The following is a 14341-nucleotide window of genomic DNA, read 5'->3' on the forward strand; positions in this document are numbered from 1 at the left end:
ATGGTAATGCTTTTGTATGCCATAATGTGACAGGAAGTTTGTCCTCTTGCTAGTCAAGAAATTTATGGATGGAACTTTTGTACCCATGAATTGGAACTCACTTTTAGCACCTGTGGCAATGATCCGACTTCGTTTGCTGAATATTTTTCACTTTGGTGATTGCTGGCTTGATAACTCCCAATTTACAATGTTGAACATTCGAATGTATGATGAATCTGAGCTTAGAATGTCTGATCATTCGAGCTATTGATGAATGACGATGCTTTTGTTCCGTGCCGAGTCTCTTCGGCCAATGGCGGCTTCGTTTCTGGTTGGCCGGGCCCCCTTCCTACTTTTGCTTTTCATTAAGGTCATTGGGGGCTGGGGGATAAGCCTGGTGCTTCTAACGTGTAGCGAGTGCTTGATGATGATGTGGCGTTTCGATGCCGTGCTCGATCCGATGTACGAGCAATACTGAGGCATGTCGAGGCGAGTCTCATCGGTGATGGAGGATTAATTCCCCGTTCTCTACTGCTGCGGGTTTTGATACACGATGGTTGGGAATCGCATTCAGAACCGAGTAATCAAATTTGATGTGCTAAAGGGAAAATTACCCATTAAAATCCATGCCTCGGTCAAATGAAAAAACTGGTCAATGCAACTTATTTGTTCTTTATTTGGTTTTTCTGGTGCAAGTTCGAGAATGTATCTTGAGCAGAATCAATGCGAACCAATAAGAAAAGCGCGTGATGCCACGAAGACCCAAGTAACACATGCCCATTTAAAAAATGCAACCACAGAAAAACAGGGCATTCTAAAGCAGTGGTGTACGTTGTTCAGTTAAAAATATCAGAAGCTTTCTCTACAGAAACACACAAAGTAGCAGCAGCAGGGCGAATGGCTTGGACTCTGCTCTCTCCTTTTGCACCTTCTCTATCCATCTATACCTCCAAATTAAAGAACAGACACACATGGTTAACCAAAAGAAGTGCAATAACAATAGTAGCAAATGCATCAAACAATGAAGGCAGCAAAAATAAAGATGAAGATGCACCATCATTTAATCCTTTTGGTTTTGTCACTGATAATCCTTCGAGCCGGAGTGCAATCCAGCTCCCTGAATCCCCTGCCGAGGACGGCAATGTCGGTCAAATGCTATATGTAGGTTCTTAGTTTTCTCTTCGCTCTTTTCACTCGCAGAAAGACTCTGCGCTACTTATAGTGTTTTTACACGCATTCTTTTTGGTTATAGAGGATAGAAGACAAGGGAAAAGAATATGGCTCCTACGTTAAATCTGGGAAGCTGACCTGGTTTGTAAGAGAAACCGGTAAAGTCTCTATCTGTCGCAGCATTTTTAGTTTGATTGTTTCCTTTTCTCTTCTTTGGACTTTATAGGATTCCTTTTAGCAAGTTTCCTTTGTTTTGTCCTTTGGTTTGTTTTGTCCTTTGGTATGCAGGATCACCTAAGAGTCGAAGGGGAACAATCGTCTTCCTACATGGGGCTCCTACTCAATCTTATAGCTATCGTGTTGTGATGTCTCAGGTCGTTTATCCCATTTCCTTTTTCCTTTTTTCTTTTTTCGGATGTGTTCTTAAATCATGTGTAATAATCATTTATCATCTATGAATAAATGAAATTAAAATTGGATGTCCTTTGATATAGAGATTTGGATAGCTGATGGAGAGTTATTCTTCACTACATTGTTTGATTGGTTGTATAGTTTGGAAGGATTTGTGTTCAGGTTTTGAAGTCTCATTTGCCCTTCTATTATGTAACATCTTTACCTTCTTTAGCTGTCATCTAGGATCAATTCTTCACTTATTCAAATATTTCTTTTTTCCTTGCATAGATGTCGGATGCTGGGTTCCACTGCTTTGCACCTGACTGGATAGGCTTTGGTTTCAGTGACAAGCCACAGCCAGGATATGGTTTTAATTACACAGGTTTTGTTTGGAGCTAAAAATCAAAAACTTTTATGATATCATTTCTTGCAGTCTCGCAATCTCATAACTCCACTGCACAGAGAAGGAGTACCACGAGGCACTCGATCAATTACTAGAGGTGCTGGATGTTCAATCTCCTTTCTTTCTCGTTGTTCAGGTCAGGATGACTTTACTAAAAAATGAGCTATTGGTGATTTGTACTTTTGATAATCCATCTATAAACTTGTAAAACATTCAATGAACAATGATGGTCTGTTTTCAAGTGATGAAATAATCTATTTTTTTAGGTCAATCCAATCAAAGCCACGTACCTAATGTGTGCTTGTGATATTCTCCCCAAAAGGGGTTTCTTGTAGGTTCATATGGATTGACTTGGGCACTGAAAAACCAGAGCAAGATATCAAAGATTGCAATTTTCAATAGTCCACTGACAGTTTCATCTCCTGTTCCTGGACTATTTCAAAAGCTAAGGTCTTTTGTGCTTATTCTGTTGATGAAATGCTCTGTAGTACGAAGATAATATAAGCTACTTCAAGCTTATTCATCCTTTGGTTTGCTTTTCTTTTTCCTTTTAACCTTTGTCTAGGATTCCTCTCTATGGTGAATTTACCTCCCAAAATGCTATTGAGGCCGAACGCTTTATTGAAGCAGGTAGCCCGTACGTATCCAAATTATATCTCATTTCTGAGATCTTGCAACTTCAAATTGAAACTCCAGTCACTAATTCAACCACTACATGGGCAAATAATGAAGTTTAACTTCTACATGATGTTTTTATCGATGTCTATCATTTTCTTTAATCTCTAAACTGCACAACTATTCGGCAACCTATAATCATTTCATATCTCAGTTTAATTTAATCTTTGAGGAAAGTTATTAAGCTATGGGAGTAGGATAAGACTGTATTTGCAAAATAGCATATCTGACTGTAGCAGAAGCTACTTTTGCAGCTTAAGAGAAACTATTGATAGAGATTTGCTATTTTACACACAATTCACTATTTTCCCAATCATGAAAGTTCTGACACTCTTATTCTCAGAATTATGCTGTTGGAGGAACAGCGTGGATCCTGTTCTTTTGAAACACCTGTAGATTAAACAAAAAAGAAAACGATTAGCATCCAACTAGATAAACCAGTGGAAGTTTATTGTCCCAGTATCTCCTAACGCGTGCTGTTCGCTTACAAAATTACTATCACTGACTGCAGTTATGTCCTAAAGCTGGAAAAGGCTGACGTTTATAGACTACCATATTTGGCCAGCAGTGGGCCAGGATTCGGTGTGTACTCTATTCTCTTTATCACATAGTTTCATTCAATTGACAGCTGAGAAATGTTGAGTGTGGAAGTAATATTTGTAATGCAACTCACAACTATTACAGCAATTAAGACTTGCACAAACTCTTCACACACACAGCTTACTCACACTCTCACACGCTGTTCTTGCTCTCTATTTTTCTTTACTACGCTCACATTTTGATCTACTCTCTTGCTACTACACACTTCAATTTTCTGCTTGCTCAAAACCCATGCATGTTTGCCTATTTATAGGCCAAGGAAATATGGGATGCAAGTTGTTAACTTTCATAAGTTGGAGGGGATACTGTCGATGCATTTATATTACCAAAATCTTCAACTGCATGAATCAAATCTCATTGCGGAGCAATTTGTTTTACTAACTTGAGCAAATTGATGGCTGATTAGCTGATGGCCCAAAATATATGATGGCTGATATTCAAATGAAATTGTCCTTGAGTTAACCAGTGATGATTTCAAGACTCCTCCCATAACTAAAATTTTCTCCGACATTCTTGAAATCTTATTAAGTAGCTTTGGAGATTTTTCTTACTTCATTGTTAAGACTCTTCATGAAAGTATCTGTCAGTTGATCTTTTTTCTTCACCTGAGTCACTTTGGTTTTTACTAATAGTGTCTTCTCTCTTATGGATGGATATTGCACCGATACATGCTTTGTCCTTGTATGAAATACTATATTTTCAACTAAACAGATTACTGGAAGATTGTCACAATACAATGATACTAGGTAATCAACTAGTTGATGCATTTTCAATCAATTGTACTAGTTAGGTGCTTTATCGTGCTACTATTGTCGCTGCACCGTATTCTATCTTTGTTGTTGAAAGTGACACTGTTGGTTGCCTTTTACTGCATCAAGTAAAAGCTTCTGAACCCAAACTGTATATATAACCATTTGCTGATTTTCATGTATGATTATCCCTGCATAGCCAGCGTTAAAATATCCTTCTAATTTTTCAAATTATTTTAAATATATATTAGAAAGAAACGAGGATTATCAATCCGAGATGCTAGGAAATGAGCTCCTAGAAGCCGTTTTGCCATTATCAATGTCATCCACCCATCATTCTCCTAGGTTAGTTAGGACCATATACCTTGGGTGCCTTCAGAATTCTATGAACTGCTTCCAAGTTGAGGCTTTTTTAGATTTTGCATGAATTGACTATTTACTCTTAATTGGAAATACAATATTAGATCTTTTGTCATACTCAATTTGGAGTTCACCTTTACTGGAAGGGCAAAAGATTTATACTCGAGCATTCCATGCTTTTGAAAGAGATATTTGGCATATATTAACTGACATAAGAATTAAATTTTCGTTCTACTTCTAATTTAAGAAATTGACCCAATTCTACAAGCTCTTTCATTTGAAAGCGAACTAGTAAGTTCTCAGTAGATTCCTTTTTCATCATTTGCAGCGATAATAAGATTATCCACACAACTAATATTATTGCTAGCTTTTCTTCTTGAGCTTTAACAAGCAAAACTATATAGCCAGTACGAATAAGAAACTCAGCAAATTTGCTATACAAGCTCTTGAGGCTTGCTATTTTCTTTAACTTGCAAATATGCTCAGGATGTATCTTATTTCCAAAATCTTTGGTTGCTCCATATATATTTCTCGATTAAGTTTTCCATTTAGAAAAGCATTGCTTATATCAATTTGCTACAGACCACATGACTTGCTAGTTGCAAGTGCCAGCAAAGCAATAATTATTGCAATCTTGGTTACTAGACTAAATATCAAATATCTCATAGTAGTCTAGTCCATATTGTCGTGAAAAATCTCGTGTCACCAATCAAGCCTTTAAACCTCTAAACGAGTCTTGATCTTGGCTGCAAGTGCCAGCAGAAGAACATGACCGATTGCCATCTTGGCTACTAGTCTAAACGTGTCATAGTAAACCTAGTCCATATTGTTGTAACAAATCTAGTGCCGTCGATCGAGCCTTAAATCTCTAGACGAGTCTTGATCTTGTACACCCACTTTTGAGTTGTACATCTTTGAGCTTTAGAACTAAGTCACAAGCTTGATTTTGAACGAAAGCTTTAATCTCCTCTTCCATGCCTCTTCCCCATCCAACCTTCTCTGATCCATCTTCATAAGATGTTGGCTTTCTTTCTTCTTTTATCGGTGCAGTCATACTTGGGGTTTTGCTTTTTTAAATTTTCAGTCTAGTTGATTTTATCAATAGTGGTGGTGATGTCTTTACTATATGTTGATTTTTAGTATCTCTGTTGTTGGTTGATTCTCCAACTTAGTTCTCTAATAAATACATGTCTGCTATTCTTTCTTGAGGCTGAGGTTGTGTTACGATTGCTGAACTTTGTTGGAATATTTCTGACTGCTCTTCTACTTGCAATGGCTTTCCCTCTTTAGAATGAAAAACTGCAACATATTTTGGTGTCCATCAGGAAAACGTCTCATTGAACACAATATTTTGTGAGACGTAAGGTATCTGCTATCTGCTAGTTGTTGTAGGATTATAACATCGCCAATCTTTTATGGTTTCATCTTATCCCACCAAACTTCCTATGTATATGATCAGGAACAAACAGGCGTAGCAAACCCAAATACTTTGAGATGGCTTACGTTGGTTTTAGTTTCCAAAGCTTCTTAAGTTGTAAACTTGCACAAGTTGGAGAGGAATATTGTTAGTGCACATGAACCAAATCTCATTGCAGGAGCAAGTTGTTTACTAACTTGAGCAAGTTGATGGCTAATTAGCTGATGAGCTACTGTCCAATTGAAATTGGTCTTGGGTTAATTTGTGATGATTTCAATATGAAATAAGTGTTACATTGCAAATGCATTACAAATTCCTGTTTTATATATGCATGCAATAACAGTATTATATTGTAACATGCTTTCAAAACAACAATTTGTGTTACAAACTGGTTTTTGCACACAAGGATATAATATCTTCGTAATTGTGTCATAAGAAGCATTAGTTGTCCCAGTATATTTCATAATAGACACAAGGAACTAATCACATCATGTGTTTGTACTTCTGCTGTTTCAGCTCTTCTCGAGGCTGCAAGGAAGATTAAGATCAAAGATATTTTAAGCCAAATTACTGATGGCTTTGCATCTGAAAAGTATGGTGTTTCTAGATCACCTCCCTCACCATGTTTCAGTAAACAAGGGTAGCCAAGTCTTAATAACTCTGATCACATTTTTCACTTTCCTACTTGTGCATTATAAATTCTTCAGATGGGACAAACCTATACTTCTTGCATGGGGAATATCAGACAAATATTTGCCTCAGTCTATTGCAGAAGAATTTCAGAAAGGAAATCCTGATACTGTTAAGTTGAAGTTGATAGAAGGAGCTGGTCATATGCCACAGGAAGACTGGTAGTTATGCTACCTTATTTGTGTGAACCGAGATATCTTTTTCTTTTTTCAGAACAAAAAACTAATCCTCTGTTTCTGCTATATGAAACTTTTACATGATTTTAACAGGCCTGAGAAAGTTGTAGATGCTCTGAGAGTATTCTTTTAAACTCAACACATGAATTCTTGGTGTAAATTTTCAACTGGAGCTCAATTGACTCAGGTGAGAAACGTAGCTCTTAATCTTAGAGGAAATTACTGGCTTTTCTTTAGTACGTCTTGCCACATTTATCTCACATGTCTGTTTTGGTTTTCAACAATCTCCGGCAGATTCATCCGCAAGAGGATTATGAATAGCAATTTGACCATAGCAGAGATGACCATGGAAAATACAGAAAGAGAACATACCTTTATTCTTCTCCTCGCCCTTTTAATTGATATAATTTTTTGCCAACAAGGCTATAGCTTGCATTTTGTATCGGACTTTCTCATTGTGGTTTTATATTGTAAATCTCATAAATTTTAATTTGCGGACCACACTTGTTCTATTCCAAAGACAGGATGGCTCTGACCATGAGTCGAGCTGAGCTAATTTTTTCTTTTTAAGACGCACATATGAGAGCTCGCACACGCATCGAGATTGAGTTGTAAATTTACATCACTTCATCAGGAAATTCAGTTGTTCAAAGTATCATATCATAGACAATATGTGCACAAGTCACTGGCATAGCTTAAACAGGATTGGTCCAAGTAATGAGCCAAAAATACCATGCTTGCTTACAAAAATTATTTAAAAATAAAAAAAACACCCACCTTCCATGCTTCAAAAATGTGGGCTGGGTTAGCATAGCTACTCCTGATAACTTAAGAGCAACTACTTCACTGTTTTCTTTGGCTTCTTATTGTTGTGATCAGTTACTGTTTTGTCGGATCTCTTCTTCCCGTTCGGCTGTTTATCATTGCTCGCACTCTGTTCTTTCTTCTTTTGATCCTCTTCTTTTACCTGATCATCCTCATTATTAGCATTACAAGCAGCTTCATCGTTATCTTCATCAGCATCAGTTGCCTTAGTCTTCTGTTCTGGTGGAGGTTTCTTACCACGGCCTCTAGGCTTCAATTCTCTCTTTGGTTTTGCCTTCTTGGCAGCTCCATCTTCCAAGCTTGCAGCATTACTGGCAGCATCCTCACCTTCAACTCCATTATCATCATTATTATCCTCACTGTTTCTTCTCTTTGAAATTTGGTTTCCGCTCAGCTTTTGCAACTCTGGTACATAAGCTGTTGTCTAAAACCAAAAGGCAAGCCTGTAAAATAAACTGATTTTCTTGTTTGCCAGTTTTACAGTTATAACCAATGACAAATGTTCAGACCAAAAATCAACTATTTCATGGCGCAACAACAATGATCTGATAGAGCTCTGTTTAGATCGACTTACCCTACCACCGGAAGTGATAAAATCAATTTTTTTCCCTGCCATATGCGAAAAGATCCATAAATATTAACTCAATCCAGTTTTTATGAATAAAGATAGAGAAATTGGCTAGCTAAGCCACAATATTCAATCAAATAACCACAGCCTCACCACTATTAAACAGGAAGAAATATGTTGGAAGCGTGAAAGGAGGATCATAATTTATAGGAAGAGAAACGATCAACTAAATGTCAAGCAATGAGATATCACTATTAGGTAGGTCAGGAGCCAAACCGTCAATAAAAGCCTTCCCAGGCTTCTTTTCTCGAGAATGGAAAATCCAACTATTGGGGAATTGACTACTATCTGCCTCAACTTCTATTGCTTTTTCAATTACCTGTAAAAGCAATATTTTGTCAAAAGTATCTTACCATTAACTTTTCCAGGCTTTTTGCCCCATCGATAATGAAACAACCAATCAAGTGGAAAGCGATTGCATGCAGCATCAACTTGAACCGCATATTGAATAACCTACAGATATTATCTTCTACTTTCCATGAAAATTGCATGTTCTACAAATAATAACGGCCAAAAGACTCTTGATAAAAAGCAGGATCTTTTATCCTACCTCCTTGATGCACTTGAGTAATGTTGCACAACTTTCTTTGGTAAAGCTGGAAGCACTTTGCTGTGGATGAATTCTGGCCTGCAAAGCAAAAGGCAAAATCAATGAACAGCAACATTTGACTTAGGCAAGAGGAGTGAGATGAAAAAGCTTAAAGCTTAAACCCCACCTAATGGAAAAGCTTAAACTTTAAACCCATATAGTAGTGGCCATTCTCATTTAAATAATACCAGTGATATTTGTTCTTCCCTACTGTTTTGGCCCACATATCATCAATGATCTATGGTGACCATGAATAGGCCTTAGACAATATTCACTTGTTCACCCCTCTGTTGCAAATACCCTTACTTTCTAAAATCGTTCAATAATTAATTATGTCTTCGGTACAGGATTCATGATTCCTACATTTCAGTGACTTCATTAAATCACAGAACATGTATCTTTTAAAAATTTCAATTAAAAAAATGTTAATATTCACATTAAGGAATAGTCCTTTCATTTTATTCTGAACATCTTTCAGAAATAAAATTAAAACAGCAGAATAAGAAGTTCACAAGCCTAGGTTTTTACCAACAATAACTGAAAGATTTTACCTAGATGTATCTAATGCAAAGCAAGAATTTCAATGGTAACATTGAGTACTGATATCTCGAGTTACGGATTTAATAGAAAACATAAACTTAACACTGGTGTGGAAATGTACTCACTTGGTATAGCACTTCATCTGCAATCCAGTTTCCAATACCAGAAATAAAACTCTGCAAATATAGGCATAAGCTAAAGTTGGTACCTTATATTACCCTTGGAGCATTTGTGATAATAGTAGCACAAGTAAATGATTTTCTCCATACTCTGCATCATCTTGGAAATAGAAAAGGAAATAAAATAAAGTTTACCAACCTGATCAAGTAAGAGAGCCTTGATAGGCATTTTCTTCTTGCACAATGATTTATAAAACTCATCAACTGCCATTGGCTGCAATAGTGCATCAGGGCCAAGCTCAGATATTGGAGGCACAGACACAGGCTGCACGCAAAAAAAAAGGAGGAAACAAAGGAATAAGTGATAATAAAGTTAATACAATGTTACAAAGTTGGAGAAGCATAGAAAAGTAGCTAATGAGGGTTACATTGTTGAGCAAGCGAACTTTAGCAAATCGCCTCTTATCAGTGAAAGACAGCTCCAGACCATCATCTAGCTGCAGGTGTATTACACATTGATTTACTGGTATATAAGAGTTAACAGTTTCAGATGATAAATGCATGCCCCTTCACCACTTCTAGGTTCAAGAATCATGGTTACGAGAATGCTTTATAACACTAACATGAAGCAAATTTGCAGCACTCGGAATTTAAGTCATATTAGTCATCAATGCTGTCTATAACAGTTGCTTAAGGCCTACTTTTTTTATCCTACCAAGAAATTGAAAATGAGAAAGACTTCACTTTGTTATATCTCCTTAACGCCCGAACTAACCTTATATTTCGAATAAACTTCGAAATGTGTAATGGTCACAGTTATTAACTAATATATTGATAAAACTCTTTCCCAACACCATCAACTAAAAAATAAATTAATGAACTTTTAAGAAAATAATGTGTCCCTTAACCACTTCTAGGTTCATGAATCATGGTCATGAGATGCATCTATAACACTAAGAAAGTAAAGTTGCAGCATTTCAAAATTGAAGTTGCCTAAGGCATAATTTCCTTTATCCTACCAAAAAATAAATAAATAAATAGAACTTCACTTTGTTACATCCCCAAAACACCCTAGTTGACCTTAGAAATAGAAAAGAACGTCCGAGTTTGTAATGGGCCTCAGTTATTATCTAGGGGCCTCAGTTATAGTCTAGGGGATAGTACAAAAAGCATGACTGTTATACCTTGGGTAAACAAAGTGCTTGGGGTGCTAGGAAAGCCTTCAAAGCACGAAAGCCTGGATATTTCAAATGGATTCCTCCAAGGAAAACCACTTCGATCCCTATCAGAAAAGTCCCCAGAAATGGGTGGTTTAGCCATTTTTATCAACTTTAAATATGTGTTATTTTTCTTAACAGATCACTGTATGCAGTTTGCTCTGAGAGCAAAATTAAGTATATTGCTATAAACCATCAATTTTGCTGATGTTATGCTGGCATCTAGACTTCCCACTTACATGGGACACCTTTCTCACCCACCATGTAACCGCCATATCAGCAAACTAATAGTGATATGGCAATATACTGCATTTCACTAACAGATTAAACCAGGCCCACTAATTTATTAAGAAAAATATCACATACTTAAAGTTGAAAAATGTTAAGCAACAAGCATGATTTGTGTACTTCTTCCCTGATAATTTAACATTTAGATAAGTAATTATACTCTTTCGCCATCAATTAAAAAAAGAAAAACAATTTTAAGAATATAACGTTTACTTTCCCTTGAACCATAAATAAAATTGGCATAAAATTTAGTATGAGTATAATTTCAAAATTACTACTGAGCACACATGTAACTAAGCTACTTATCCAATAAAAGCAGGTCTATAAATGTAAAATATCTCAAGTTCATGAAAATGTGTCAATTCTTACTTCAACAAATAGCTTTGAATATTTGGATGGCCACTCATCAGTGTCGTTCACAGCAGACCTGTAAGCAATACTCTTCTAAAAATTATTGAAAATGATTCCGTAAATTGAATAATTATAATAAGGAAAAAATCCTATGTCAGTTTAAGTGAAATGATCAAGTCACTAATATGCAGTGGTTATTTGTGTATATATAAGAAGAAACCAAGCAAAATCTTAATGTTTTTCTGTTGCCCTTTCAATAATTGCCATACTTTTTTTATGTCAAATTTCAGTTTCCTTCTCTACAATCTCGCTCATGAGCATTGGCAGGAAATGAAAAGAAAATGAAAAGAAAGGAAGAAACAGCGTGTCCGATTTTTCTTTCTTTCTTTCTTTTTTATGATTCCTTGAAAGAATACAATGTTCTTCTGTCTGATATTAGTTTACATTTCTAATAGCAGCCTAAACATGACTCTGCAGACACGGAACAGAAAATGCACATGTACTGAATAGTGTACCATTCAATTTTCAGTTGTTTAATTAAATTAACAGGCTTTTGGACATAAATTCTTCTACATTAAGACTGTTATTTTAGCATGCAGATGCAGCGTGGTCTGTGACTATTTTAAATTAAATACTTGCCTTTTATATTTGGTAACAGCAACTCCTTTAATATATATAGCACCAGCCATCCCTGACAAATAGGCAAATTTAATCCAGCTTAAGTTGCAAGCATCCCAAAATAAAATTCTAAACTATAATTTGATCAAATAAAAACACGGAGAAAATGTAAAAAGTTTAGTACTTTATAAAAATTCAAGAATAATTTTGGATGGAATTGTTATCATACCAAACTGAAACGAAGGAAAAGGGGGAGAATCGAGCTGGAGCCACAGGTTTTTGCCCTTACGATGAGCAGAAATTAGGGTTTTGCCAACAAGAGCAGCTTCGAAATCAGAGGGAGAGACTCCGTCAATGACTTTAGCATCACTGGCTATGATAGCTTTCTTGATCTTCTTGCCTAAGCAGTTCTCCTCTATTGCTTTCCTCGCCGCTTCAACCTCTGGCAATTCCGGCATTTTCGCCAATGAGTGCGAGCGGTGGTGGGGGTGTTTTTGGCGCGAGGTTTTAGAGAGTGGCAGTGTGGGTTTGGAGACTCCGACTTGGCATAAATATCATTTTTATTTTGAATTACATTATTTAGCAACACTTGGGCAAACATTTTTCAAAACGTAATTTGAAGAATAGAGCTTAAAACATTTAAACAAAAATTACAAAGTTTATTTGAAGAATTTAATTTAGACTCTTAATCTTTTTTTATACTATGATTTAAATAATATCATATATTGAAATAAAATAATTAGAAAAAATTTAGAAAATAAATTATTTTTTACTATATTTAATTAGCCAATTTGTGATTGAGGCTTAATTCTTTTTATGTTAGATTATATTTATCGGAGTGTATTTTGTACTGCTATTAGATGTTGAAAAGTAAATTAATTTTTTAGTCTAGATATTATTTTGTTTAAAAATTATTTCTCTCAAATCTATTTTTAAAAGAAAAAATATAAATTTAAAATATAAAATAAATAATAATTGGGGTTAGAATGTTAAACACAGTTTTATTATTTTATTTATTTCTTTAATTTAACCATCTAAACCTCCTTTTATTCCGATATTATTTCTTTTAATGTATTATGACTTTGGATAAGTTTAAATAATATTTGCTCGTATTGATGCTAAGAATACACATGATGAAACTTTTATCAAATTTATAATTATATTATAGAAAACATATAAAGTGTATTTATAAAAAAGAAATTAGTAGCACACTAGCTTATTTAACATTCTTTTTAACAGCTAAAATAACTTACAAATCCTCCTTGGAGGGGTAGCGATCCGAGAAGCTGAAAGAGAGTTTAATAGACTAAATAACCAACGTGTTTGAAATTATTGTTAGGTGTTTAAAGAAATAGGTTCGAAATTTTTTATTTAATATAATAATATTTTATAAACGACATCAATTTATGGTAAAAGTAAATTTTAAAATTTTAAAAAAATATATAAAATTAAAATTAACAATTATCTAAAAGATCATAAAACTTTTCACTTTTTAATAAATTTAACTAATTGTTTCATTTTTTAAAATAGATCTAAACTTAATTTTTTTTTTTTTTAAATACTCTCAGGCGGTAAAAAGTTAACTACTCCGGTGGTTTGACTGTGACGTATATTTAACAAAAATAGTTAGCATTTCACGCTGACTCATTTGCCAGCATTGAAACTCTCTGTTTCAATTAACAGCATGTTGAATCTATCGCTCTACACTAACAGCTTTTAAACGCAACAAAAATAGGCAAAACAATGGCTACAGTTGCCTCATCTAGCTTAAAACCATGCTCCTGCATCTCTTGAATAAAGCCTTAAGAGCTTCGCTATCACGCCCACTAGCAATAAATCATGATACTCCATGAAATAACTCTTTGTTCACTCATTTGTATAAATAAAAAAGACCCATATCAACGTCTTCTCTTTTATAATATCCGCAAATCATAGAATTTCAAACAATGGAATCCCTCTCTCACGTATTTCATTAAACACTTTCTTAGCATCCTCCAATAATCCACAGTTGGCGTACAACTCAAAAATCCCAATTTGTATCGTGCAAAAGCACTCAAACCCAAACATTAGTACATCCTTATGAATGTAGTGACCAAGTTTAAGATAAGAGAGACTCGAACAAGCTTCAAGTCAAGGAGCAAAAGTGTACTCATCCGACCAAATACTCTGATATTTCATTGAGGAAAAAAAACACTGAGCCTCTTCAGAAAGTGTGCATAGAGAGTACGCTTTAAACATTTCTGATGTTTAGTGATTGGAGAAAAACACGATTTGCGAAGGGCGTTTTGTTTTGAGACCCATAAATGGAAATGAAATTGGTAAGGATATGGTTGAGTTGGTCAAGACCATGAAGAAGGAAAATGAGCGTGGATTTGGCGGAGTTGGATTCTGAAATTGTGTCCCTTTTGTTTTGAAACCCTTTAATTATTGAATCAATTGTTGGGTTCTGGAAATGATCGAACGCCTAATTGTTTTAAGAAGGAAGAAGAAAGGAAGCACAAAAATAGTAGGATAGTATTATTTTAAGTGAAACAGAGAGTTTTGATGTTGGCAG

At 35.2% G+C, this 14341-nt stretch overlaps 2 protein-coding genes across 9 annotated transcripts; one reads left to right on the forward strand and one right to left on the reverse strand.

The window, feature by feature from the left end:
- Positions 1-24: 24 nt before the first annotated feature.
- Positions 25-7113, forward strand: LOC8282692 (cis-3-alkyl-4-alkyloxetan-2-one decarboxylase). 4 transcript variants are annotated; one of them, XM_002517626.4, is made up of 12 exons: positions 25-1140; positions 1232-1307; positions 1438-1523; positions 1831-1924; positions 2005-2081; positions 2268-2395; positions 2511-2582; positions 3132-3202; positions 6263-6338; positions 6454-6597; positions 6706-6799; positions 6907-7113. In XM_002517626.4, the coding sequence occupies exons 1-11, from the start codon at positions 877-879 to the stop codon at positions 6743-6745; spliced, it is 1128 nt and encodes a 375-aa protein (XP_002517672.1). In that variant the 5' UTR covers positions 25-876; the 3' UTR covers positions 6746-6799; positions 6907-7113. The 4 variants fall into 4 exon arrangements, with proteins under 4 accessions (XP_002517672.1, XP_015573772.1, XP_025012820.1 ...); XM_015718286.3 differs by lacking the exon at positions 2005-2081 and having other exon boundaries at positions 2281-2395; XM_025157052.2 differs by lacking the exon at positions 1831-1924 and having other exon boundaries at positions 1976-2081; positions 2281-2395.
- Positions 7114-7216: 103 nt separating this feature from the next.
- Positions 7217-12348, reverse strand: LOC8282693 (formamidopyrimidine-DNA glycosylase). 5 transcript variants are annotated; one of them, XM_048378244.1, is made up of 11 exons: positions 12017-12160; positions 11809-11860; positions 11188-11245; positions 10498-10595; positions 9742-9836; positions 9513-9638; positions 9320-9370; positions 8616-8693; positions 8282-8384; positions 8012-8046; positions 7217-7861 (listed from the first exon to the last, which is right to left on the reverse strand). In XM_048378244.1, exons 3-11 carry the CDS (start codon positions 11223-11225, stop codon positions 7451-7453), a joined length of 1035 nt encoding a protein of 344 aa, XP_048234201.1. In that variant the 5' UTR covers positions 11226-11245; positions 11809-11860; positions 12017-12160; the 3' UTR covers positions 7217-7450. The 5 variants fall into 5 exon arrangements, with proteins under 5 accessions (XP_048234201.1, XP_002517673.1, XP_015573770.1 ...); XM_002517627.4 differs by lacking the exon at positions 10498-10595 and having other exon boundaries at positions 9742-9810; positions 12017-12343; XM_015718284.3 differs by lacking the exons at positions 8282-8384; positions 10498-10595 and adding an exon at positions 8419-8518 and having other exon boundaries at positions 9742-9810; positions 12017-12343.
- Between the last annotated feature and the right edge of the window lie 1993 nt (positions 12349-14341).

This window comes from Ricinus communis, chromosome 8 (genome assembly GCF_019578655.1).
Source record: "Ricinus communis isolate WT05 ecotype wild-type chromosome 8, ASM1957865v1, whole genome shotgun sequence".
Taxonomy (NCBI): domain Eukaryota; kingdom Viridiplantae; phylum Streptophyta; class Magnoliopsida; order Malpighiales; family Euphorbiaceae; genus Ricinus; species Ricinus communis.

What these genes read in the sequence shown, in the direction of transcription:
- LOC8282692 (XM_002517626.4), top strand. Translation starts at nt 877, where the DNA reads ATGGCTTGGACTCTGCTCTCTCCTTTTGCACCTTCTCTATCCATCTAT. An exon ending in ATGTCGGTCAAATGCTATAT is followed by an intron (nt 1,141 to 1,231) that starts GTAGGTTCTTAG and finishes TTTTGGTTATAG; the next exon opens with AGGATAGAAGACAAGGGAAA. An exon ending in GGACTATTTCAAAAGCTAAG is followed by an intron (nt 2,396 to 2,510) that starts GTCTTTTGTGCT and finishes ACCTTTGTCTAG; the next exon opens with GATTCCTCTCTATGGTGAAT.
- LOC8282693 (XM_002517627.4), bottom strand. Translation starts at nt 12,245, where the DNA reads ATGCCGGAATTGCCAGAGGTTGAAGCGGCGAGGAAAGCAATAGAGGAG. An exon ending in AAGTTCGCTTGCTCAACAAT is followed by an intron (nt 9,639 to 9,741) that starts GTAACCCTCATT and finishes TTTTGCGTGCAG; the next exon opens with CCTGTGTCTGTGCCTCCAAT. An exon ending in TTATCACTTCCGGTGGTAGG is followed by an intron (nt 7,862 to 8,011) that starts GTAAGTCGATCT and finishes TTTTGGTTTTAG; the next exon opens with ACAACAGCTTATGTACCAGA.